The following is a 25248-nucleotide window of genomic DNA, read 5'->3' as shown; positions in this document are numbered from 1 at the left end:
TTCTCCTGCGGGTGCCTCCCAATCTGGAAGGATAAGGGAAAAAGCGTTTAGCCCAGGAAGCCACACCCGCGGACACAAGTAGCTCAGGTCCTGGCCCTGGGGACACACTCTGGCCCCCTGTGACTCGGTACTTACTTACGACCAGGATAACAAGGACGGAACATCGGGCCAGGCAGACGGGCTTCGGAGGCACTGTGAGTGGAGATGAAGGAGAGGTTAGCCGGTGCCCCAGACCTCCCTGCCCCACCCCCTGAGACCCACACCCCTCACGGGCGCAGCGATGGCCCAGCTCTGCCCCCCCCAGCGACGTGGCCGGGCAGAGGTTATCCCTGCTCGCAGGCTGCAAGTACTGTCCCAGGGGCCTGCGAGGTGACCCTTCCCAGTGCCCGTACCTGCTGCGTGCATGTGTCCCTTTTGGAAACGGGCATCGACAGCGCTGCTCGTCTCGCGAAGACCTGCTTGTGGGAGAGAAAACCAAGTGTGAGGCGCAGGAGGGAAGGGTGCTGCCCTAAACTACCAACGTGAACCAGTGACTACTACCCTGTGCCAAGGTCGGTGGAAGGCCAGCAGCGCCCTACGCAGCGAGCCATGACACCCCAGGGGCCAGCTGTTTTCTGGCCGCCCCACTTGGTTACCTTGACCTTGACTCCCAACGTGCACTCCGGCACTATTCCTCGGGACCTGAAGTGCCACAGCAGCTGAAAAACAAGATAGGCGGGAAAGGCATGTTAGCTGCAGAAATCACCGCTGGACTGTTCCCTGGGTTCCAGGCTGATACAAAGGAGGGGGCACAGGCGGGTATGCACAGGGGGGGCGCATGCGACCTAAAGGTCCGATGGAAAAAAACGTTTAAATGTTAGAAAGCCATCTTGCCGCTTTTGCTGCTTTTGCACACAACACTGTAGTCACATGTTATTAGAATTGAGAAATGCGACACTGATGCTGGCCGGATAGGGGTTCTGGGTTCTGAGGTGAGTTTTTGGTACACCGCAATTCACTGAGGGCCTGGGTTCCTGTGCATAGTTCTGCGCATAAGCAGAATCCCTGCAACATGGCGCACCTAACGTTTGGTCTATTGATTTGAGACGCCTTAGTAGTGCTTGTATTAGTCCACAACACCCTCACTCTGGTTTCCGGATAATGGGAGTGACGGTTTAACCTACCTGTGTTTCGACTAAATAGGTTCATTCAAGCTTGATCATTAAAAAGGTTATTTAATCTGAACCCTGGGGCTACTGATATATTGTAGATTTACTGTTTGTGTCCTAATGGCGGTCGATATTCTGGCTCATAGCCGAGCCCCCCTGAAACGTCATTTGGCGAATTATGGGGTGCCAGACGATGGTATGGCTGTGATTTTTGTTGTGAGTGCCGATGCCTTGTTTCCGTTTGAGTTGTTCTACTCTTGGGTTACTTTCCCGGCGATAAGTGATGACGATGATACGTTCCACAATTATACTCACACGGCGTTACCAGCCAACTATACGCCATATAGGACTCAAGAAATTCCTATTTCTGCCTGGCAGCATAACATTTGGTTTAATGGCGCCCTTCCCCATGCGGTAACTCCGGCGAGAATGGGCCCTTTGTCAATCCCAGGGGCCACGTGGCCGGTGTTAGCCGGATTTACGCCTCATCCCCGTTACCTGCAGGTAGCGGTGGCTGAGTTGCGCGTTCTGCACACTGCCCTGATTACAGTACATAGGGCTCTAGTGCAGTACGTGTCACGCAACGTGCAGGTGGTCGCTACTGCTGTTGCGGGACAACAGACGGACCACCACGCGGTGGTCATCAGTCCTGTTATGGTCAATTTGGTGGTAGGCAAGCGACCCCAGAATAGGGATGATTTCCCTTATTGGCTTGCTGAGAAATTTGATCAAATAGAAGCGGTTTATCCGCGTACATCTCCTGTGGAGAAGCACAGGATCCTTACCATTGCTTTGCCTAAAGACTTAGTCCCAGACATGGCAGATTGTGAAAACTGGGGTAAGGTCTTTGCAGCGACATACTCGAAGTGCTATGGCACTCCGTCTCTGTCGGTACTGCCCTCCGTTATAAAACGTGTTCAGGAGAATCATGGTGCGGAGGCTGCTATTGAATTAGGTATGCGGCTTGTCGGTGTCTTTGATGTGGTTGCTACCATGATATTGGGCAACCTCAAAGGAGATGCTATGCAGTTCCAAGTGCTTAATAAATGAGACACGGTGGACGAAGACGACAAGCCGAGGGAATTCGCAAAAATGATTGCGATGGCCTATAAACAGGTTGGTCGTAGCGCTTTAGGGGTTAAGCCACCTGTGAAAAATCCTGATTCTCAGCAGACAAAGGCAAACTCGTCTGGTAAGGACGAGCGCCCTAACTTTCCAAAACAAAGTTGGAGGGCGAAAAAACAAGAAAAACAGCAACAGAAACAGGGGTCTCGTCCTGCCTCTCCCGTTCAGTCAAGTAGTGAACGCACTTATGATTTGCGCGACCGTGCTACTATTAAGTCACCTGATAGATTTCAGGTTTCTGTACAACGCTCTCCTCGTTTTTCACAGGAAACATCGGCTTCACAATCCGGTGACGGAGGCGCTGGTAAAAGTCGGGGTGCACCGCAAGCACGTGAGCAATCCCGACAGACTGACGGCAAAGGCAAGCAAGAAGACTCTGCATGTCAACGACCCCCGTTTCAGAAGAAGAAGGTTGCTGCTCTGACAGCGAGATATGCCTCAGATGGTACGGACGCAGCTTCAGAACCTAACATGGGCGCTAACGCTGCTGGACAGCGCGGCGGAAGTTACAGTAGTGCGACAAGCACTGCGTCCATATCTGGTGGCGACAGCAACTGATATATTCGTGAATATTGAAATTGCTGACACTCGTGTGTCTCCCCCTGATAGACTATATAATATAGTTCTTCACATTGAAGGTGACATACAACGTACAATTCAAGGGGTTTTTTGGGATCATCTGACCACTACCTATGATATTTTGTTGGCGGAGGCAGATTGGCCCCCGGCTTTCGTTTTGGCTGCTCCTAGAGGGGAGGAGGTGATCCTCCCGTCCTTTGCGCACAGTGTGCCTAAGGTCCTAGCTGATAAGTATGCCGGGGAATGGGCTCAGGTGCAAGCCCCTGCGTTATAGCGGACTCAGGTAGGCTGGGATAAATTGTCCCCCGGCCATGAGATTCCGTTACGGACTACGCCCCAGCCACACGCCCAATACCCCATGCGTCGTGAAGCTAGATCTCACGTAGCATCCATCCTTGAACAATTGGAATATCAGGGAGTTATCGAAACATGTGTGTCACCTATGAATAATCCGTTGTTTACTGTGACGAAGCCTGACGTGTCGTACCGCCTAGTTTTGGATTACCGGCACCTTAACTCGCATTGCCGGACCTGTGCAGTACAGAATACCCATAGTTCGGCTCTCGTTGATAGTCTCGTGAGAAAAAGGTTTAAAACCACACTTTACATATCCAATGGTTTTTACAGCCATAACCTGTCCTCTCTTAGTAGTGAGTGGACGGCGTTTAAAATTTAAAACATTGCCAATGGGCTATAAAAACAGCCCGGGAGTCTTTGCCGCTCGCGTGGTCTCCCTCTTGGAGGATGTAGACCCAGATGCGTACTCGTACGTGGATGACATTTATCTCACGGATGACGAGTTGGACCCGCATCTTCGGCACGTTGATCGCATTGTTGTTTTGTTTGCAGACTTCGGTTACAAATTCAATTTTGCGAAGTCGCACATTGCAGAGTTTACAGTGTTGTTCTTGGGGTACGAACTCAACAATGAAGGTCGAGGATTGGCTCCGCACTTTCTAGAAAAGTGCGCATGCCTCCGTGCTCCTACTTCACTGAAGAAATTACAATCCCTGCCGGGCTTTCTGAATTTCGGTCGAATTTATATCCCGGATTATGCCCAGCGTATCAAGCCGCTTTACGCCTTGGTACAACCTATTTTTTCCAAATCCTGTTGGCTGCCTGAGCATTCAGCTATATTGCAGTTATTGAAAGCTGATCTCCTTGCTTCTAAGTATTTACTGTCACGTGATTATCACACTAACCTGGTCATAAGAATAGTGCCCGGCGCAGTTGGTTTCACATACTTAACGTTCAATGAGGGCAACACCGTCCCCATTGCTTACAAATCTCATTTGTACACTTCAGCTGAACTGCGTTTTTCCGCTGTCGAGAAAGTTCTGACAGCAGTGCAGATGGCGATTCTGAAAGAACGAGCGCTGTCGCAAGGGAAACGCATGTTGGTGGTTACACCTTATCCTGCCCTAGAGGCGGTGACGAAAGCGAGTGTACCGAATTCTAAAGCTTTGCATCCAAGGTGGATACAATGGGCCACTTCCTTGACCTCGCCGGACATCACCTTTATATTTGACGCGGCCCTTCAGACTCAGGAGTTTTTGCAGTATGAATTCGTTCATCCAGCTCCTCTGTCCTTGCGCCCGCTCGAGGATTACCATTGTGTCATATACACTGACGGGTCTGCGCAACCCGCAACTGGATCAAAGCACGCCTATTCAGCGGCATGCGCAATTGTGGTTGGTACTTTCGTGAATGGTGAATTCATGTCCGATGTCGTGCACACGCAGTCATTGGGTGATTGTACCGCTCAGTTGGCGGAGCTACGTGCCCTGGTGCTCGCACTGGAGTTTGCTGATCCCGAGTCACTACACTTATAGTGAGTGACTCCTTTTATTGTGTTCAATCTTACAACGACAATCTACATTTTTGGTCTCAAAATGACTACCATGATTCCAAAGGTAGCACTATAAAGCATAAGCTGCTTTGGGTTCGAGTGGCAGATCTTAAAGACCGTCTGCCTCTCGTGAATGTAATTCACACTCTTGGTCGCCAACGCGTTGGTGTCCATGCTGTCGGCAACAGCTTAGCTGACGAGGCAGCAAAAACAGCAGTGGCGACATACTTAGTAGCAGCAGTTACAAGATCCAAAAGTAAGATCGATGATGACATCTTGGCAGCTATTGCTGCTACAGAGCAGGACACGAAGCCACCAAAAGGTTTCCCTGCTCGTTACCATTATCGCTTAAGTCCTGATAAAGTCCCATTAGTGAGGATTAATGACGTTGGTGACAGATTGATTCCCAATGCGGACTGCAGACCTTCTTTGATATTAGCGGCCCACGAGGGCATCGCGTCCGCGCATGCCGGCGTTGCGGCTACTATATCTTTGTTACAACAACGTTACTGGTGGTGCGGTTTGTACAAACAAGCCAGGGCGTATGTTCTTAATTGTGATATATGCCAGCAGATTAAACCTTCTTCTGCAGCCTGCCCGCCACAAACTCAGTTGTACATATCTATTAAACCATTGGGTTGTGTTTATTTAGATTACTGCGGTCCTTTTACCTCTGATACTGCTTTCAAATACATCTTTGTTGCAGTGGATTCGTGCACACGTTTTCTGTGGGTGTGGCCACAAAGGAGTGCTGATTCTCGCACTGTCATTAAGGATTTGCGTGTCTTTGTTGGGAGTTTTGCGTGTGGTACCTTTCATTCTGATCAGGGCCCGGCGTTCGCCTCTAAGGCGTACAAAGAGGCCATGAGAAATTTGGGGGTCCAAGTCAAATTTTCGTCTCCCTACCGGCCTGAGGGCAATAGTGTAGTGGAGCGAATGAACCGTGACTTAAAGCAATCTTTGACAGCCCGAGTTTTGGGTACTGGCCGGAACTGGCTTGCCCACTTATATGACGTGCAACGAGCACTTAATAATCTCCCTAGAAGGTCTCTGGGTGGGCGGACCCCATACATGATGCTCTTTGGTGTTCGAATGTTTGTTCCAGACCTTGATGGTCTAGACATGGCGGCGTCAGCCGCACCCTTTGGCGTAGATGAACACTGTGCTGTATTGCAGACTCTACAAGAAGCCAGAAACAGTCTAGCGAAGGAACTCGTACCCTCCTCATCTGAAGCTGAAGTTCAGATTCCGGTAGTCGGCTGGCTACCCCAAGTTGGTGATCTGGTCCGTGAGAAGGTGGAGAACAAGAAGGAGTTCGGCCCCTCTTATCGTGCACCGGTTCCAGTGCTTGGAGTGCAGGTTACAAGAACTGTCATTTTACCTCCTCTTCCTGGTCGAAAGGATAACAGGTACAACGAGTGGCCGATTCTTCTCAGTATGACTCTGGTAGTATCATGCCCTTCAATGCTGAGACGTTCTGTGGTGGCCTGAGCTCCTGAAATGGTGCCTAATGTTGCCATCGAGATGCATGCCGTTACTGGTCCCTTGTTGCCACAAACACCTAGTGGCGTGCTTGAAGAAACTGAATATGCTTATCCTGCGGATGTTACCTTGCCTGTTTTACAATCCACCTCAGTTGCCCTCTCACAAGACTCTTTTGATTCTTGTTCCATGACTTCCAGTGCCCCGTCCAAGGTTTTGATTTTTGTGGCTTGGTTCAAGAGACATTTTTTGATACGCCCTTGGACTTACATTTGGCTGGTGCTCATATGTGTTTTTTTTATTTATGTCCATTGGCTTTGTGGTGGTGTTTTTTAGACTTATCAATGGACACTACCTGAATGAACGCTCTACGATTGGACTAATTAATGGAACTTTGGCCCCCCACTCCTCATCACACATAATGAAGAGGGACCAGACTTTTGTGAACATTACTGCCTGGCCTGTACGTGATGGGATCGCTTGGGATGCTGTTAAATTCCAAATCCATGGCCCCACTGAAGTGATTAATGTGCCAAATGTATTTCGTGTTTCTATGGGTGATGTCGTTAAACAGAACATTCACTCAGATGATTGGGATGTTCAAGCCATAGAAGCACTGTTTTCTGATTTGAAATATTATGCTGCGTTTGATGCTGAGGATTTGTATTTAGATACTGCTAATTATGATGAACAATTTTGTTATCAACATTATGGCACTCATTTCCTGCACAAGGCGAATACGTTTAGAAATTTTGTAAATTTTACACAATGGGAACACTGCCCTGCCCCTAGGATGGGCAGTTCTACCACGCTGGTGGAGAAGTTCACTTATTTTTCTGATTTTAGTGTAGCACATCCGGCGTCCTTTTATTTTAAGTTTGCGCCTGAGGCTGCTTCTAAAATTAGACTGACACACACCAAATTATTGTATTCCAAGTCCTTTATGGACGAGTTTGCAATTGGCGGGTATGATCTGTGGAAAGCTACAGTCGATCTTAAATCAGTTTGGGGTTCCAAACGATGGCAGGTACAGGGAACAGAGGCTTTGCATCGTGCCTGTCTTATCCCGAATCATATGTTATTTTTAAATTCCTCCATTTTTCAGACGACCTGTTTTGGATTGGCTACCACTAAAAAATTAAATTCTCCCTCCATGCCGGATCTGGGTGCTTATCCTCATTGGGATAATCACACGGGTCTATCCCTTGATATGTTGCGGACACAGGTTTCCAACACTTCCTTCAATATTTCTACATTGAACCCGAAGGGGTGGTTGGTGTGGCAAACGAGTGCGGACTCTTGTCAACGTAGGGTTCTGGATTTGAAGCAGGGGTATACACAGGTTTGTGTGGACCCCCGTTTTGAATCCTCTCACACTGTAACTATCTACTCAGTAGGGAAGTTATGCCAGTCTTGGCTGCAACATTCCACTTTAGCGTCTGTTAAGCTCCATTTAGCGCGATTAAATGACAAAATAGATTTGAATGATTTTGTTAAGGGTCCTGCTGTTGGCAGACCCAAGCGATGGGTGTATGCTGTATATAACGAAGTTTGGAAGTTGTCACAAATTGAGGCTGCTTCCAGATTGCGTGCTATTGATCAAGCCAATATGGAAAAAGTGTTGGCTGTTATAGATAATAGCATTAACACCCTGTCTTCCAGAATCTATACTTTAGATAACATTGTTTCATCAGTAGTAGACATTGTGCAGGATGATTTATCTGTATTGTATCATGGTCAGAACCAATTGCGATCTATTATGCGGTTTGCATGGACATTGAAAACATTGAAGGCAGGGAAAGTCCCTTGGGATTACATGAATACTTCATCTTTATTCCTTCCCTTTAATTTGACTGCGAAGCAGCAATCCATGTCCATGAAGGATGCTACATATTCATTGATGCACATTGAAAAGTTAGAACCTTTGCCTTTCTCTGTTGCCGAACTGAATTCGGCCGTGTGGCTTGTACATGGGTTGATCACTCTACCGTTCCCCCTGTTCAAGTTTAGTTCGTGCATGAAACATTATGCCTTGGGCAGGTACGAACAGTTGGGTACTGCCTTCTTACATGAAGTCTGGTCGCTCCCTTTCACATACAGATGTGTGAGGGACAGCAAGGAGGTTTACTTGAAAGGGGAAGAGTGCACTTCTGCACCGGATCACTCTGTTGTGTGTAGGCACATTCAATTGCATGGTGCGTGTAATGTACAGGCCCCTAATTTAGCTTGCGTCCTGAAAGGGATCCCTGTCCCTGTTATAACCCCGTCTTTTACGCTGCTTGCTAACGGTAGTTATTTGCTGTTAAATAATGAAGCTTGCTGTGGGATGCTAGTGGGAATTCCCTACATCGTGACTGTATCACAGAGGGTGGTTTGCTTTAATAACGTCCTTTTCCCACCCCCGCATGGCCGGCTGGATGTCTCCATATGGCCTTTAATTCCAACCTTGAAAGCAGAGTTCAATAAGATGAGCAGAATAAGGGCTCTATTGTCTCAGAAAGAGGTCGCTTTGACTTCATCCCGGGAAACATTTGTCCTTCACGTAGCAAACACGCGCACTGAGGTGCAAGCGCTTTTAAATACTGATCTTCCCCTTCATTTTGGGACCTTGATACAGACTATCTTTAATGCCTCTTCCACAAGTGGCATAGCTCATTTTTTTTAAATCGTGGGCTCCGGCCTCGTGACCTCTTTTCAAACTATTTTTGGAGTGATCCCGGCCTTTTTTCATTCTATTTTTTCCAGTGTCTTCGGAGGTCTCTCTTTGCTTCTTGCCCTCGTAGCTGGAATACTATTGTTGATCTGTGCCTTGCGCTATGGATGCACAACTTGCGTGGCACAACAACATGTCCCGGCTGCACCATCTTCGTAACCAGCTGATTGAATTCTATGGCACCTTACCACTGGCGACTCTGAGCGTAGCCTATGGATTGTCCTTCCGGTTTGCCTACTTTACTTGTGTGCAGCCTGTCTTTCATTGCCTAGATTGTCCGTTCCAATGGGCTCTGGATTTGTGTCTGTCAAACCCGGTGTCTCCTGATCCGGATTATGATCGGCTTATGAGCCCCCTAGGGGCCCACGAGTCGGACTGTTCTGGCGTCGGGATTATGGCCTGTGCTGCAGCGTATGGAGTTCTTGGTAATTGGGACATCGGAAATGCAGCGATTGACTTCTTGGCGAACAGTTATCTTGAGATACCCACCGGTTGTCCTCGCCAGGTGCTGGAGGCTCCGGTGGTTGAAGAACACGTCTGTTCTTTCACCGTCCTGAACTGGATGGCCGATACTTTTGCGGAACGTTCCAATGATTTCCTCTTGGAAGCGGTAGCAACGTATTGTGCATACACTTTGATGGATTGACTTTTCTACTTTCGTTCGGTCCTCAGTCCTTGATTGTTTTTTTTTTTTTTTAAAGTATGTGTGATTTGTTTTCACCACCCTTCTACGTTTTAGCTCTTTCCATTGAAATTGTTTTTCTCTTACTTTTTCAATTCCCTTATATGGACTTCTAGTTCATGCCCTTGGTTCCGTTCTATCGAACTTGAACTCTGCGTTCTTGCTAGTGCGCCCCTAGTGGTTACTGGTCCGATCATGGGGGGATGTAGTGATGATCGTTATCTACCTATGTACAACGCTAAGTTAGCATAACCGCGTTTAAATGTTAGAAAGCCATCTTGCCGCTTTTGCTGCTTTTGCACACAACACTGTAGTCACATGTTATTAGAATTGAGAAATGCTTACTCGACTTTGCTTCACATGAGAACTGTCTGTTGTTAACATCTTGAACAGTGAATAGCGACCTTGGTCTGCACACAGTGTAACAGAAACAGTCTGGATCGCTAGACGGTGCATGTTGTTGAGTTCAGGTTGATCGGCTCACTAGTTTAGCCATAACACGCCCGCAGCTGCGAATACCTGAAAGTCGAATGCTTTTAATATTGCAGTGCTACATGTTTTCAACACATTCTGAAGAAGGGCGTTCCTAGGAGCAGAGCATAGCTGATGCTGCGATGTGAACTCTCTGAGCTGATCTATACGGTATGGCGATCCGCGCATCTTCAGAGATGCCAGTCTGGGTCTCATCGACTTGGGAACTCATCGAAAAAAAGCGGTGGGGATCCCTGACTATCCATCGATTCTCCTGCGGGGGCCTCCCAATCTGGAAGGATAAGGGAAAAAGTGTTTAGCCCAGGAAGCCACACCCGCGGACACAAGTAGCCCAGGTCCTGGCCCTGGGGACACACTCTGGCCCCCTGTGACTCTGTACTTACTTACGACCAGGAGAACAAGGACGGAACATCGGGCCAGGCGGACGGGCTTCGGAGGCACTGTGAGTGGAGATGAAGGAGAGGTTAGCCGGTGCCCCAGACCTCCCTGCCCCAGCCCCTGAGACCCACACCCCTCACGGGCGCAGCGATGGCCCAGCTCTGCCCCCCCAGCGACGTGGCCGGGCAGAGGTTATCTCTGCTCGCAGGCTGCAAGTACTGTCCCAGGGGCCTGCGAGGTGACCCTTCCCAGTGCCCGTACCTGCTGCGTGCATGTGTCCCTTTTGGAAACGGGCATCGACAGCGCTGCTCGTCTCACGAAGACCTGCTTGTGGGAGAGAAAACCAAGTGTGTGGCGCAGGAGGGAAGGGTGCTGCCCTAAACTACCAACGTGAACCAGTGACTACTACCCTGTGCCAAGGTCGGTGGAAGGCCAGCAGCGCCCTACGCAGCGAGCCATGACACCCCAGGGGCCAGCTGTTTTCTGGCCGCCCCACTTGGTTACCTTGACCTTGACTCCCAACGTGCACTCCGGCACTATTCCTCGGGACCTGAAGTGCCACAGCAGCTGAGAAACAAGATAGGCGGGAAAGGCATGTTAGCTGCAGAAATCACCGCTGGACTGTTCCCTGGGTTCCTTGGCTGATACAAAGGAGGGGGCACAGGCGGGTATGCACAGGGGGGGCGCATGCGACCTAAAGGTCCGATGGTATCCTGTTGACCCTTGGGCCCAAGCAGCACTGTGCTCACCAGGGAGGGCCACACCCAGAAAGCGCAAGGGACCCCCTGCCCCAGGGTCTGCCAGGCGAGGGGCCCTGGGAGGGGCTGCAGGAAACCCCAGGGGTGGGCCCACGCGGCCCCTCAGCAAAAAAGGTTGCTTAGCAAGCTGCCCTGCGCACCTGTACTGAAACCGCGGCCTAAGAGTGCCAGTCACTCCAGCAGCACCCCCGCTCTGCCTCTCGACTGACGAAGGGAGGGGCCGCTGTGCATGCGTGTTGCCCCGGGGAGGGGGAGTGGGCGGCGAGGCCCAAACCCCCCCCACCCCCCTTCCCCAGAAACCCGTATGGGCAGGGGACCGCACACGGAGTGCAGGCCCGGGGTGTCTCTGGGTGAAAGACAAGGCAGAGGCTGGCTGTGCCTATCACCGGTGAGCTGATTGGGGGCAGTGTGGGGCCAGAGCAAGGAGATTGCCAGCTCATTGTCACGCTGCCGCAAAGCCCCCCCCACCCCCTGTTTCCGCGCTCGGATGCGCTCGTGGGGGCCGCGATTCAGGGGTTGGGCAGGGCACCGTGTGCGACCAACCTGGGCCCACGTGCTGAGTGTGGGCGGCGCCGGCCGGGCTGGATGATGCGACCTGGGGCACTGTGGAGCGGTTGGGGAGTTTTCCAATCACTGAAGGAAATCCCATTGCCATCCCTATCGCCGGAGTAGACAGAGGCATGGAGGAGATCGGGGATTGACACCCGCTCTCCGGGGAGGGAATCTGACCGTACTGCCCAGGTAAAGACCTGAGCTCGGAGGGACTCGAACCTACCCGCTTGGATCCGGAGACAGACGCCTTATTCGTTGGAACCCCGTCACGTCTTTGAATATGGCCGACACCCCGCCCTCCCTCCCCGGCCGCTAGTCCACCACGCGGGTAGCGGCCGAGCAGTCCTGTGCGGAGTGCACTGTGCAGCCCACCCGGGCATTACCTGGGCTGTTCCCGGGCAGGGGGAGGTGCGGTGGGTGAATGCAGACACGGCAGTGGCAGTGCACAGCAGGCCCTAGCTACACGGACGCTCATCTCCTGCTCTCCCCATAGGGCCCAAAAGAGCTTCGATAGTCTGGTACCGCAGGAGCAGCACGCCCCTAATGGCGACAAACACCGTCGGTCGGTGTGTGCCCCCTAGTGCACAGAGGGGTGGGGGGCCTGATCTAAACATCAACCCCCACAACCCCACTTCCGCCAAAGGGAAACAATCCGTGTCCTGCCGCATCGAGGAAAAGCCGGCGCGGTGCGTGGACCTGTCTTCCCCCGCACTTAGCAGCTCTCCACCCCTGCAGCCAAGGGCGCGGGCGCATCTCCTCGCGGCGAGGCGTCGCAGCCCAGGCAGGGGCAGAGCGACCCAGGACCCGGGTCAAGAACCAAGTGGCACCCCCCTGGGCTGCAACAGGGATCTGCCGCCCCCCCCCCCCCACAAGCGTACCCCGAGACCCCACTGGCATATGCCTGTGGGGGCGCATGGACCCCGCCTGGGCCTGGGAACGCGAGGGGCTGCAAGCGGGCGGAACACCACAGTGGTCACGCCCCCCACCCATGGCAGGCGATGCCAAAGGGCCCCGTACAACCTGGTACTGCCCAGGGACAGGACTGGGGCGGGGGTGTCACGAGCGGCAATCACCGTGGCGACTTGCAGGCACACGAGGACAAGACGGGCGGCGAGACCTTCGATGCGGTGTGAACGGCTATAAAGAGGTCGCCAACATGGTGGGGGATGGATATATAGCCTCCCCCAAGACCAAGACGCCCAGGAAGTGACGCCCTTCGCGTCACCACCAGGCGGGAAGTGGGGGGACTCCAGCCGGAGTCCCTGCCCCCTAAGGGGGAGGGGAGGGTTGTAAGGTGCCCAGGCGACACTAGAGCGCTGACCTCTCTAGTGGCACCCTGTGGGTGCCTCGGTCAGCGGCATTACCCTGATTACGTTGTGGGCACTTACATGCTAGAAGCGCCGGCCATGCTCAACTTTATTTTATGGGACAAAAGATGTTAATTAAAGTGTTTGGATCCTGATTAGCTACATAATTAATTGAAACCAAAATAAAATTATAGTAAGGCTGCATAAACTCACTTTCAAGGATACCACTCTGCCGTGCTTGCACACAAAGGTGATGCAATATGATACACTCCTGGGATGTGTGGCAAAAAAGAAAGCACTAAGAACGTGCATACCCAAGCTGTACTTTGCAGTTCTTACTGCTTATTGATTCTGGTTCCAACCCAAAATATTAAAATAGTTTTTGCCGTAAAATGATTTTATATTTACTTAGGGGTGGCTCCTCCATTAGGGCGGAGGAGCGTCTCCCCACTGCTTCCTCGCAGTGTGGGAAGCAGAAATATAAAATGGTATTTTAAATACCATTTTATGTTTCTGCTGCTCGCACTGTGAGAAAGCAAAAGGCAGGGTATGCCTGGTTGGGGGCTGGCGGGAGGGTATGCCTGGTTGGGGGCGGGCGGGAGGAGTGGCTTACCCACAGTTATGGGCCCTGACTGTTTGGTCGGCCCTCTAGGGCCGACCAAACCAGTCATGCACACTCTACATTTTCTCTATGTAGGCTCCATGCAGCCTACATAGAGAAAATGTCCTCCCTACAGGTGCCCAGCTGGGCGCTGTCCGCACCAATCACAACGCTGCCATTGCAGCATTGTGATTGGCTTACGGGAGAGGAGGGAGCATGCCTGTTCCTGTCCTGTTGAGGAGCAGGAAAACTTCAAACACGGGACCCGGCCCAGGTGCGGAGGGGAAGCAGGACCCGGTCAGGTAAGTTAAAAAAATATATTATTTTACCACCCACGCGAACCTCCGTGCGAACCTCCCCACACTCGCGAGTATTGCGAGCCGCAACTGTATTTATTTATTTAGCTCTGTGTCCTTACTGTGTATAAGAGACCTCAAAACCAACACAACAGTCCGTTTTGTCTGTTTCCTTTAGAGATCAGCTTTTTCACACAGAGTTAATACAGATGCCTTTGCATACAAACAATTTTATGTAAGTGTTTTTCCATAGTGTTATCCAGATTCATAGCACACTAATTAATAGATGTTCATTAAAAAATGATGTAGCTCTCCGTTTATCACCAGTAGAAGGATAAACATCTAAGTCTCTATTGATACGTTTTCTGGCTTTCTCTCCAGAACACGTCCTGAGAAAGGGTTCTCTAGAACCTCTGCATTAAGGACTGAGTCATTGTACATACATGAGGAGAGAACCTGATTGACCTTAACCCACTGAGCATTATATGAGTGATGTGACTCTTAGACAACTGTCAGTCCTTTGGATGCTTACCTGAATAGTTAGTAGAACCTCAACATTTTTCATCATGAATAGACACACTCAAGAACACTAGGAAGCTAGGACTATATTTTCAATACTCATTGAAATCAAAATCCTATCCTAGTGCATACAATGTGAATCAAGTTCGCACCCGCATACCTTTTCTGTACAATAGAAGCAGTGTTCAATAAAGAAATAGCAGTTGCTGCTCCAATATCTGTGTCTCTGAGACTTTGTCCTTCAGGCAGGCAGATAAGCTGAGCTGCGCAGAGGGCTTGATATGCCTTCTCTGCCGCCTTCAGTAAGAGAAGATGTTTACGGCTCAGTCTCAAATCACTGGAGTGAAGTGCGTCTCTATCAACTAATGCTTTGTTCCACTTTACATAGTCTGTCAGCAAAATGTTGAACATCTTCAGAATAAGCAATTAATAATGAAGCCCTCTTGTTTTTCACCTACTTCTATTCTCTGAAACATTGTTTTTGTTTAAAGACAATACCTGAGAAATCAAGATACCAATTTCTATGAAACCTTGTTCATGATTTAATAGCGATAACTAGAAAAACAATTCAGGCCACGCTAAAATAAAACATGGTTATACTAAAGCAAGTTGTACTATCATGTGGCAATGAAGGCAAATATCTTTTTGGTACTGACATTTGAGCACCTGTATATAATACATAAACCTAAATAAATGAACATATATAATCCAAAGGGGAATACCTAAAAATAACAAATGTTATTTTTTCTATTTATAGTTGCATGCCTTGTTTAGGTTTTCTACATGAATTCCTTCAAATGAAAGAATATGTGGCAGAAACCCTAACACAGATTAGCAGGTGCACAGCTTTCTCATGAGAAGAATGAAATAAGACTGTGACAGAGATATAAGATATATAAACTACCTGATGCCAATTTAGTTATTTATGAATTCTTTTTGAAAAGTTCAAAAAATGGGAATAAGACCGAATACTTCAAACTTAATGACATGAGCTCAATACGAAAACACGATAACAGCTAATGATTTATCTTGGCGTTAGCTATACCGTAGTTTTAAAGTACATTTTTGTGCGGTTTCTCAATCTTTTTGCAATAAAGTACAACAACTCTATTGATTCTAGTCTAAGGACTTCAGCATCTAAATAAGTGTCATAACACTTTTTAACTTCAAAATCAGAATCACTGTTGGTGCCATCATTGTCTTCAGGAACTGGAACTGTGAGGGGAAAGGAAGGCACAGTAACTTTACTAGCATGATGATGATAAATGATACACATGCAAATGCGTATGAGTTTGTAAATGAGATCTAAAATGACAAAACCAATTAGCAAAATTTTGAGTATCTTCATTCGTCAATCCCCCAAAGTACATTTCAACCAGGATCAGATGCTACCCCATCTAAATCAAATTCACTCTATATGTTTTCCCGTCCCTTCACACTTTTTCTAATATGATCAGTCTTTACATAGATGCATGTAGACATATTAGGTATAATGAAGGACACTCTGCATCAACTATAATGCACATCCCACCCTTGAAAGCAAGGACAACATCCAAAGCCATTCTGTTCTGTAATATGACAGTTCTCTGAGCCGCTAACTGATCTGAAATAAGTGTGAGCTATGTTGCTTTCACGACTTCCTTTAAAACATCAGCAAGAGTTTTAACTTCATATATGGTGAGTCCTATCCTGTATGTGTGGAACAGGATGGCAAAGAAATGGGCAGTCTCTGAGGTAGCTCAAGGCAGTCTCTTCGGATGAAGGAGTCTGTTGGGAGTCTGACGCATGAGAGGGACAACATAGGAACATAGGCAGGATAACAGGTTCCAGATCAATTCCATGACAAACAGTAAGTTCTGTATTATTAATTGGGCTGTGTACAATAGGGCAGGACTCCTATGAGCACTCAGAGTGGAAGTCATGATTCTGGATCATAGGATGGGATAGGGACATTGAGGTTATACTCACTCTGTCCTATAAAGATTCTGCCATTTCTGGTTTTACATGTCGAGCCAGGAGCAGCATTAGCAAGGTGAGCGGCAGCAGGAATGATGATCTGATTTGAAAAATGGAAACCCTTATTGTGTAAAGTGTACAAACATCACCATGCTCATGAGGGTGAAGGTTAAGAAAGAACAGGCTAAGATAACTTGCTTGCTTGTCAAAAGGGACATGGACCATCGATACACCCTCTCAAGCATCTGTGGCCATATGAGTGCAAATTCAACAAGAGGTAAAGTTGACGGCTTGTCAATACATCTCCAAGAGGTTCAAGCCAGTGTTTTCAAAATATAAGGAGCAACAATCTCTAGGTTGGGCAAGGGGCAGCATGCAATTCATTTCTGAGTGCCTATAACCCTATTTTTCAAATAAATACCATACTACTGCTCAAGCAACAAGGCTTGTCACAACCATAGCCGACCACACCCACTTTGCTGGATGGAGCTGGTAGCGGCGAGGAAGAGGGGATGAATCCTAAGGTGATAATGGTGCACAGGCACAGAAGCTGAAGCCCCTTCCAGAAGCCATGGGCAGGATTGGACATATAGCAGGTGCAGAAGGGCTGGAGCCTGGATGTGCAGCTGGAGTGGCTGGAGGGGGTCCAGGCAGGAACTCCGCAGCACTGCACAGCTGCGTTCGTATTCGACAGGGTCTGGTAGGAACCTTTCCACAGAAGCTGGATCTGGTCTGAAATTCATGACAGGCTTCAGTGGGGCTCAATAGTGGGACTTGAGGACAGAAACTGACGAGACAGTGAATCCCTGCAGAATCATATCATCATTCAGAGACAATTTGAGAGCAACTGGAGGGTTTGAGATTAGTAAGATGGACGATCCATGACTACTTCATAGGGGCTCAACTTGGTTTTCGTGGAAGAAGTGTCAGCGGTAGTATGCCATGCCTCTTAAGGTAATTTTTGGCGCAGATTTTAGCTAGTTGTTTTTAAGCATACAATTGTAGTGCTCAACTTTTCTCAAGGACTAAGGTTGATAGGCAAGGTGAAAATACTGCTCTATTCCTAGAACCTTCCAAACTACCTGCATTACAGAAGAGACACAGTGGGTCCCTCGGTCACTTGAAAGTTGAACCAGAATCCCAAAATGAGGTTTGAAATACCAAAGCAGCTTTTAGGCCAACATAATAGTATGAAAGTATGCAAGCACAGGTATGCTTTGATCCAGCCAGAGAACATGCATACCATCATCGATATATAGTAGTAGGAGCAACACTTAGCCGTATGAATATATTCCATCTACAAATAGACAAATAACCCCAAAGGAGGGGGTGGGTGTATGGCTGGAATAGCCTTAATTCTTTCTCTGATAATGTGGAGTAGACATATGGCACAGGACTGGCATATTTGCTGAGCAACAGAAGCAAAGAAGGGATCAAATTAGTGGTTTGTTGCTGCATGAAACATACTATCACTTACAACACAGACAAGGCCATGGTTGAGGAGTAGGAATTTTGGGTCGCCATTCTTTCTGATCCATACCTCCAGGGTCAGTGTCCCTGTTACAATTGGGTTTAATTCTTGACTGTTTTTCATCCTCAGATGCTTAATCCTGCAATAAAGACAAGTCTTTCAGTGTTGGCACAAGAAACTCATCAATTCATACAATGAACAGGGCAATTTATTAGGTTTGGAGAAAAGCAGCCACTTTAGTGGTTTGAGCTACAGAAGAATTTCCCTGGAACACCTCATCTTGAGAAGATTGGTGGGAAGCACATTTGAATATAGCAACCTTGTGGGGGAACATGCATGCATCTAGAAAATTCTTAACATATTACCCATTTTTAATAGGTGTCCCACAAGAAGTAAGAAACCCCATGTGCAACATGAGCAACACCAAAATCATGAGCCATTCCATAAACATACTTGGAGTCACTGAACACAGTAACAATCTTACGCAACACTAGAATGCATGTCTGAGTGAGGGTGACAAGTTCAGCTGCTTGGGCATCACATAACAGACCTGCAAGAACTGTCAGCTCTCCACTTCCTCATACAATGCACATAAAGCATATCCAGCAACAATATTTATAGCATACCTTCTGAGACAAGATCCATCCACAAAATAAACAAGCTCATTGTTTGGTATTGGGGCATCAGACAAACCAATTCTGTGCTTAGTCAAATGTTCTGTGGTGAGGAAACAATTCTGGGGCTCCTCCTCCTCCTTTACAGTGGGCATTAGGCAATTCGGATTCAGTGCCGGGCAACAGATTAACGTGATTTAAGATGCAGGAAGTAACACAATGTCAAAACAGGACATTTGTGTGGTAGACATATGTTGAGTTTTTGTTGTAATAAAGCAGTGACAGAGCAATGAGCAGCAACTATCAAAGCGAAACCCACTACAATGATTTCAGTGGCTTGATAGGTGAGGCAACCACAGCGACAGACTGCAGCCTAGGCGGGAGAGCTGCTGCTAATGGGTCAAGAATGGAAGAGTTGTAGGCAATGGGTGTTTTGGGTCACCATGATCTTGTCAAAAAACAAAGGGATCGGAACCGCGGCGAGGCAGTGTCCTGGTGAGGAGGTAACCTTGACATTTGTGTGACTATAGGTACTCCTTCCCTCCCGTTTTGAAGGCTCATGTGGCATTATCTGGGTAATATAAAAAACCTATTCTGCAATATACCTACTGGGGTATAGTATACTGTGCATGTAGATTGTATGTGCACCACTTAGTTAGGATTATATGTAAATACACTTTTTTGTGATTTGAGTCTAGAAGGGATCTCTTCTAGGTCCTGATGAGAAACCAGGGGAGGGCTTCGAAACATGTCGACACAGGAGACACGGCTCATTAAAGCATAGTATCTCATTCCCCACTTTTAACTATACCAGCACAAAGGAACATTAAAAAGTATTTTTCCACCGAGTCAGGTATTTTTTAATTTTTCACCATTCACTCACTTTTGACCCTTCCACTCACAATCCACACCACACATAGTATTGATTTTCATAATCAGTGCTCCCACGCAGTCGCAGGTTGCAGCACGCCCTGTCCCGCAGCAGAGAGGGAAGACCCCAATGATGAAGCATGCCACCAATGGTCCTTTTGGTGGGTGAGGGGTATTTAAACAAAGCTGTGTGCTTTCCACCATTGTAGGAGACACCCGTAGTCTGGAGGAACACTTCTGTACTTTCCCTTAAGGGTGAATACCTTTGTATTTTGACAAATTGACTTGAGGAACAAAATAAAATTCAAGCAACAACCATGGGAAATGCGCACAAGACGCCAATTCTACAAAACCTACACTCAGTTGTTAACCTGTCCAACAAAAATCTTAACGGAAGATGAAATATCAGTACTTGAGTTGGGCTTGAAATTCGTCTCCAACAGACAAACAGACTTTGCTAAATTGAAGATAGAAGCAATTAAATTTTTTCGAAAAATCAGGTTGAGATCTTTCTTCTCCACTAGAGAGATTAGTAGGCCCAAAGAACCCAAAGGGTTGAGTAATAAATCACAATTTATTCCGCTGAAACATATGATGTCAAAAGAAATACTTGCATTTGAACAAGTGGTTTTATCATCCATTCAGCAACTAGAGAAGCAAAAATCTTACACCAAGAACAACCTAAAATTGGGACAACAAAAGGCCATTCAAGAACTCAAAAAAGATGACTCTATAGTCATCAAGGCGTCCGATAAAGGTGGAGCAGTCATGATTTGGCCCAGTGAAATGTATTTGAAAGAGGGTTGCAAGCAGGTTCTCAATCCCGTTTGGTACAGACAAATTAAAGAAGACCCCACACGAGAATTCCAGGGAATTGTAAATGGAATAACTAAGGAAGGTTTGGAGTTGGGAATCCATGGGAAGAAAGAGTTTGAATATCTAACCTAAAAAAAAAAAGAATTCCGGTCATTTACTTCTTACCCAGAATTCACAAAGACCTCCAGGAGCCGCCAGGAAGACCTATTGTCTCTGGATGTGATTCATTAATGGAACCAATATCTAAATACGTGGACACTTTCCTAAAACCAGTCCTCCAAGAAGTACCATCGTACTTAAAAGACACTATGGACTTTATAAATAAAACGGAAGGTATACACTTTTACCCTTCTCAGCAGTGGCTAGTATCCCGAGATGTGGTTTCCTTATACACACAAATCCCACAGGATGAAGCAAAAGAGACATTGGAATATTATTTGGAATCAAGTATTCGCCCACGCCAACACACATAGTTCATTTTGAATTTGGCTTCAATAGCACTCAAGAAGAATTATTTCAAATTTGAAGAAACATTTTATGTCCAAACAAAGGGGACCCCGATGGGCTGTCCCTTCGCGCCAGAGATGGCCATATTGTATATGGCACGGGTTGAGGACAAATACATCTTCAACATCAATACCTATCTGGAACACTTGAAACAGTGGTACCGCTACATAGATGATAATTAGTGCCTATGGAATGGGACAGAAAAAGAATTGGACTGTTTCTTCCAAAGACTGAATTGTAGACATTCAGATATCCAGTACACCCTCACTAAGAGCAAAGACAGTTTAACATTTCTTGATGTCGAGGTCAAACCAATTCAAAATCTATTAATAACCACCTTTCATAAGAAACCAATGGATCGAAATACTCTACTACATTATAAGGGTTTTCACCCTCGAAGTCTGAAGAACAATCTACCGTATGGACAACTGCTAAGGATAAGAAGGAACTGCACACGCCAAGAGGACTACGTTATACATGCTAGATTCAAGAACATTTCATGATCAATTGAGAGATCTAGGGTAGCCCAAAAAGTTGCTCACACATGCAATGAAAAGAGCACAATATACACCCAGGGAATGCTTATTATCCAAACATGACGATAAATTGGTTTACGTCTCCACATTTGGACCACACCCAAACAAATTTCGCCAGATTATACTCAAAAACCGGTATTTGTTCCGAAATTTGAAACAACCATTACAACCACCACTGTTTGCTATGAAAAAGAATACCAGCATAGTTCAGCAAATTGTACGGGCAGAGATCACCCCGACAACGAGGAAAACAGATATTATATCAAAGTGGAGCCTTAAACCTATCGTGGGGCACCACAAGTGTGGCAACTGCTCAGTATGTGAAACAACAATTGAGGGCACTGAATTAGTACACCAGAACATCAAATGCACGCAGAAAGAATTTTCAAACTGCAAAACAAAAAATGTGATATATGTAGTTATATGCCCTTGCCAAAAATTGTACATTGGGAAGACAAATCAGGAAATAAAACAAAGACCTGTGCAACACCGATCGAGGATAAAAACAAAAGTAGCCACTGCCCCTATGGTCAGCCATTACATTGAAATGAATCATAGTGAAACAGATTTTAAATAGACCCTACTATGCTTCATAAAACCGAACCCAAGGGGAGGTGACACTGAAACCGCACTAGTGAAGAAAAAGGCATTTTTGATACTCAAGTTCAATAGCACAGTAAATGGCCTCAATGAAATGACGGAAATAGGAGGAACTTACTTCCAAGTCCTAAAATGGAATCAAATGATTGCACCACAGGTGAGTTCTTGGCTAGTAGGCCCGGCCGCACTTCCTGGACACTACAACTACCAGAATGCATTGCTCTTTTAATCGGATCGTGCCATCAGCTACCACATTACACTGTCAACGAGCCGTGTTTAATTATTTCACAATCCGAAAAACACAATGCCCAGAAGTCAATGCTCTGTTCGTTCAGTAAATTAAATTTTTAAGACACCGGTAACCGGAAACCCGGTTTCCATTAACCAGAAGAATCCAGCACACTCAGGCTGACACGAGTACGGAAATCAAGTGAGTGTAATGCTACCGCGAGCACCGCTGGAATAATTTAAACAAACGCGGATACATTGTAACATTTACAGTGCTTTTCTCTTTGTTTTAGTAATGCGCGACAGCCCCTAAATTGACCGCGGCCTGATGCCCCTGGGTTGCAAAAAGAGTCAGCAGAGAAAATTACACACTACTACTGCCGATAACGTTGATTAACCACCAAGTCAACAGGAATGAATAAAACTCTGATAGTAAGTCGCGCACTGATACATTGCTTATAAACAATCTCTTGACTAGCCTCGGTTGTTAGTAAACCACATGTTTAAAGCCCTTTTTTCCCCTTTATGTACAGAATAGCACTCGCAATCTGCGAGCAACTTCTTTTAATCCAGAACCCAAATAAAGGCTTTTTGGCTTGATCATGAATCATAACATGTACTAAATTCACATTTGAATAAGAAATTGTAGGTTTGATGCAAACAAACCAGGAGAGGGCCAAAAGTTACAATTAAATATTTCTGGATCTCTCATTCCAGATTTTATCCAGTCTAAAGCCCTGAAGAGAACCCTGAAAACCGACATGGGGGTCGAAACGCGTCGTTGTTAACTCCTACTGGAAAATATTCATACTGAACATTACTTCCCTGTAGGGAGCAATCTGTTCATAAATGTTGCCCCATCAGGCCTCAAAAGTGTACCTAGTAGGCAATAGCCTTTGTAGAAAAAATGACTAATTGAAAAAAACTACTAAAATGGCTGTTGTGTATAGTATTGACTGGAACTAGCTTTATTGTAACTTTGTCCATGTTGCACGTTGTATATATTGTATGTTTAGTTTCATGTTCTTTACAGTGTGTATGTATGTCAATGTAATTGTTGTAGGTGGTCTGTCTTTCAGATTGATATGTTTAACAAATGATATGAACATGCAAAAGATTTAAAGAGAAGTCAATAAATACTTCAGACCATTTGAATCCTAGAATGATCTGAGTCTGTTCAAGAAAAAGCAGCATTCTAAAATGACGGCTAGGTACATGTTTGTTTAAAAAAATATTTATAGAAAAGGGCATCCTTGCTTTGGGCTCAGATTGTAATCAGGCTACCATTGTTTGTGTGCTACAGATAGCTGTGTCTCCATATGGAAGAAAATAACAAACACATTTGCACAACGTACGTGTAGGATTTGTACATAGTGTCAGGGCAATACGATAATGTTCTTGAGAAGTGGACTTGTGTAAGCATGGTTGGTGTTTCCAAGAAACTAACAAAAAGTATCACAAATGCAAATGTGTGTCAAAAGTCAATGTGACGAGTGAAGCCAACTTTAGGAAAGCCCTGGGTTCATCTAAAATGGCAATGTTTCCTTCTAGGCCTACGTGGGACACATGACACCAACTCCTAGGACATAAGTTGACGAAGAAGCTATCTAAAGCTATAAAAGCCATACTCCTAAAACAAGCAACAGCAGATGTAAAGGAAGTTTCTAAAACTCATACATTAAAATGTTAATAAAAGGCACGTATAACAGGCACTCATGCTATTTGGAGACCCAAAGGACACAGAAAGCCTAAATTTAAAAAATGTAAAAGCAATAAAAAATTGACAATTTAAAAACAATTTGGTATATTAAAATCAGAGCTGAATGAAAAATTCCCACCAAATGGAATAGCCAGATGTTTGTGTTCTGAGTGGTAGATGAAACATTTCTGTTCCCAATTCTGCAGACGATGATCCCAGAGGCACATTTCAGAGCAAGTTGATATAGCAAGTATGTTCAGATCCAATCCCTCCCACAGCAGCTGCTGTGGGAATGAGAACAGCTAGTCGGTGTTCCGTTGAGCCAGAGCCAAGATCCAATCTACCAGGTGCAGAGGCAACCCAGAGAGGCTTGTAGAATGTGGTCAGGAGCAATGGAATCTGCAGGGCACAGCTATACAAATGGGCCTTTAGTGGGTCCATCAGTACATGTATGTCCGAAGGTTTAAACAATTGCGATCCCATGCACAAATCCAGGGCACACTCGTAAGTGCACAGAAGACAGCAGAACACGGGCTGCACGCAGTGAAGCCATACAGGCCAAAATGATAGGAACCAATACTTATCCAGTTCTCAAAGCACGGGTGCGCCAAAGCAATGCATCATGCGCTCACGGCACAACAGGACATGAGGCAGTACCAGCTCCATTCGATCATGGGACATCCATTGTGGATCAAAAATATTAAAACCACTATTTCTGCAATTAGGAACAGGACCAGCGGAAGACCCCCAAAGATGCTTCCGACAACAGCGTGGATGAAATATGGAATGACTATGAGCCTATGCCTTTGAAAAACGTTCTATTCCTGTTGTATCAGACATGTTAAAAATACAATGCACCAACTATCCAAAATGTTGTGGGAAGTTAGTGTGGAGTAGCGCATGTATCTTTGAAGAAGACCTCGCCACCTGAAGATTAAACGTCTCCTTAGCAGGAGTTAAGGCCACATCTTTTTGCAATAATAAGGCTTTTGTTTGCTCAGGGCATCAAAACGCACATTGGTAAGATGAATCAAAGGCCACAGTGTATCCTCCCTAACTGTATGGGCAGACGGAAACAGGACATGTGTACAACAAGTAACAATGGAGGAAAAGGTCACAAAATAGGCAACCCCTGGTTTCATCCCACAGCAACCTTGACTGTTCAACATCAGGTAACTTGCATTACAGTGTAATCTGAAAGTCTGACATATCACGGCCGCCGGAGAGCCTTTCAAGTAGCAAGACAAGTTTGCTACAGAGGCATTACATGCTTTGTGTAACAAAACATCTCTGCATATTAGGGTCCCACTCAAAGTATTTTCGCAGTCAGAACCGCTGAGGAAAACGTCCATACCTTATGTCAACACCGGAGTTTGCAAGGAAGATCCCAATGTTCATGTTCATACCCTTCACCTAACGCTTAATATCTGCCCAATTGATGGTGTTGTAGGCAGAACTGAAAGTGTAAAG

The 25248-nt window shown here is 46.6% G+C and overlaps 1 protein-coding gene across 3 annotated transcripts in view; it reads right to left on the bottom strand.

The window, feature by feature from the left end:
- GEM (GTP binding protein overexpressed in skeletal muscle) overlaps positions 1 to 25248 on the bottom strand; it is a 208834-nt gene that overhangs the window by 58744 nt on the left and 124842 nt on the right. Inside the window, exon 2 of one of the 3 annotated variants that reach the window (XM_085605263.1) lies at positions 17915 to 18047. The exons of 1 other annotated variant lie outside the window; for it this stretch is intronic. In XM_085605263.1, the coding sequence (XP_085461389.1) occupies positions 17915 to 17975 (61 nt within the window). In that variant the 5' untranslated portion in view covers positions 17976 to 18047. The remainder of the gene's footprint in view (positions 1 to 17914; positions 18048 to 25248) is intronic. One more of the 3 variants, XM_085605265.1, reaches the window with a different exon arrangement.

The sequence above is a fragment of the Triturus cristatus genome, chromosome 5_1 (assembly GCF_964204655.1).
Source record: "Triturus cristatus chromosome 5_1, aTriCri1.1, whole genome shotgun sequence".
Classification (NCBI taxonomy): Eukaryota; Metazoa; Chordata; class Amphibia; order Caudata; family Salamandridae; genus Triturus; species Triturus cristatus.
This window is presented reverse-complemented; position numbering and strand designations above follow the sequence as displayed.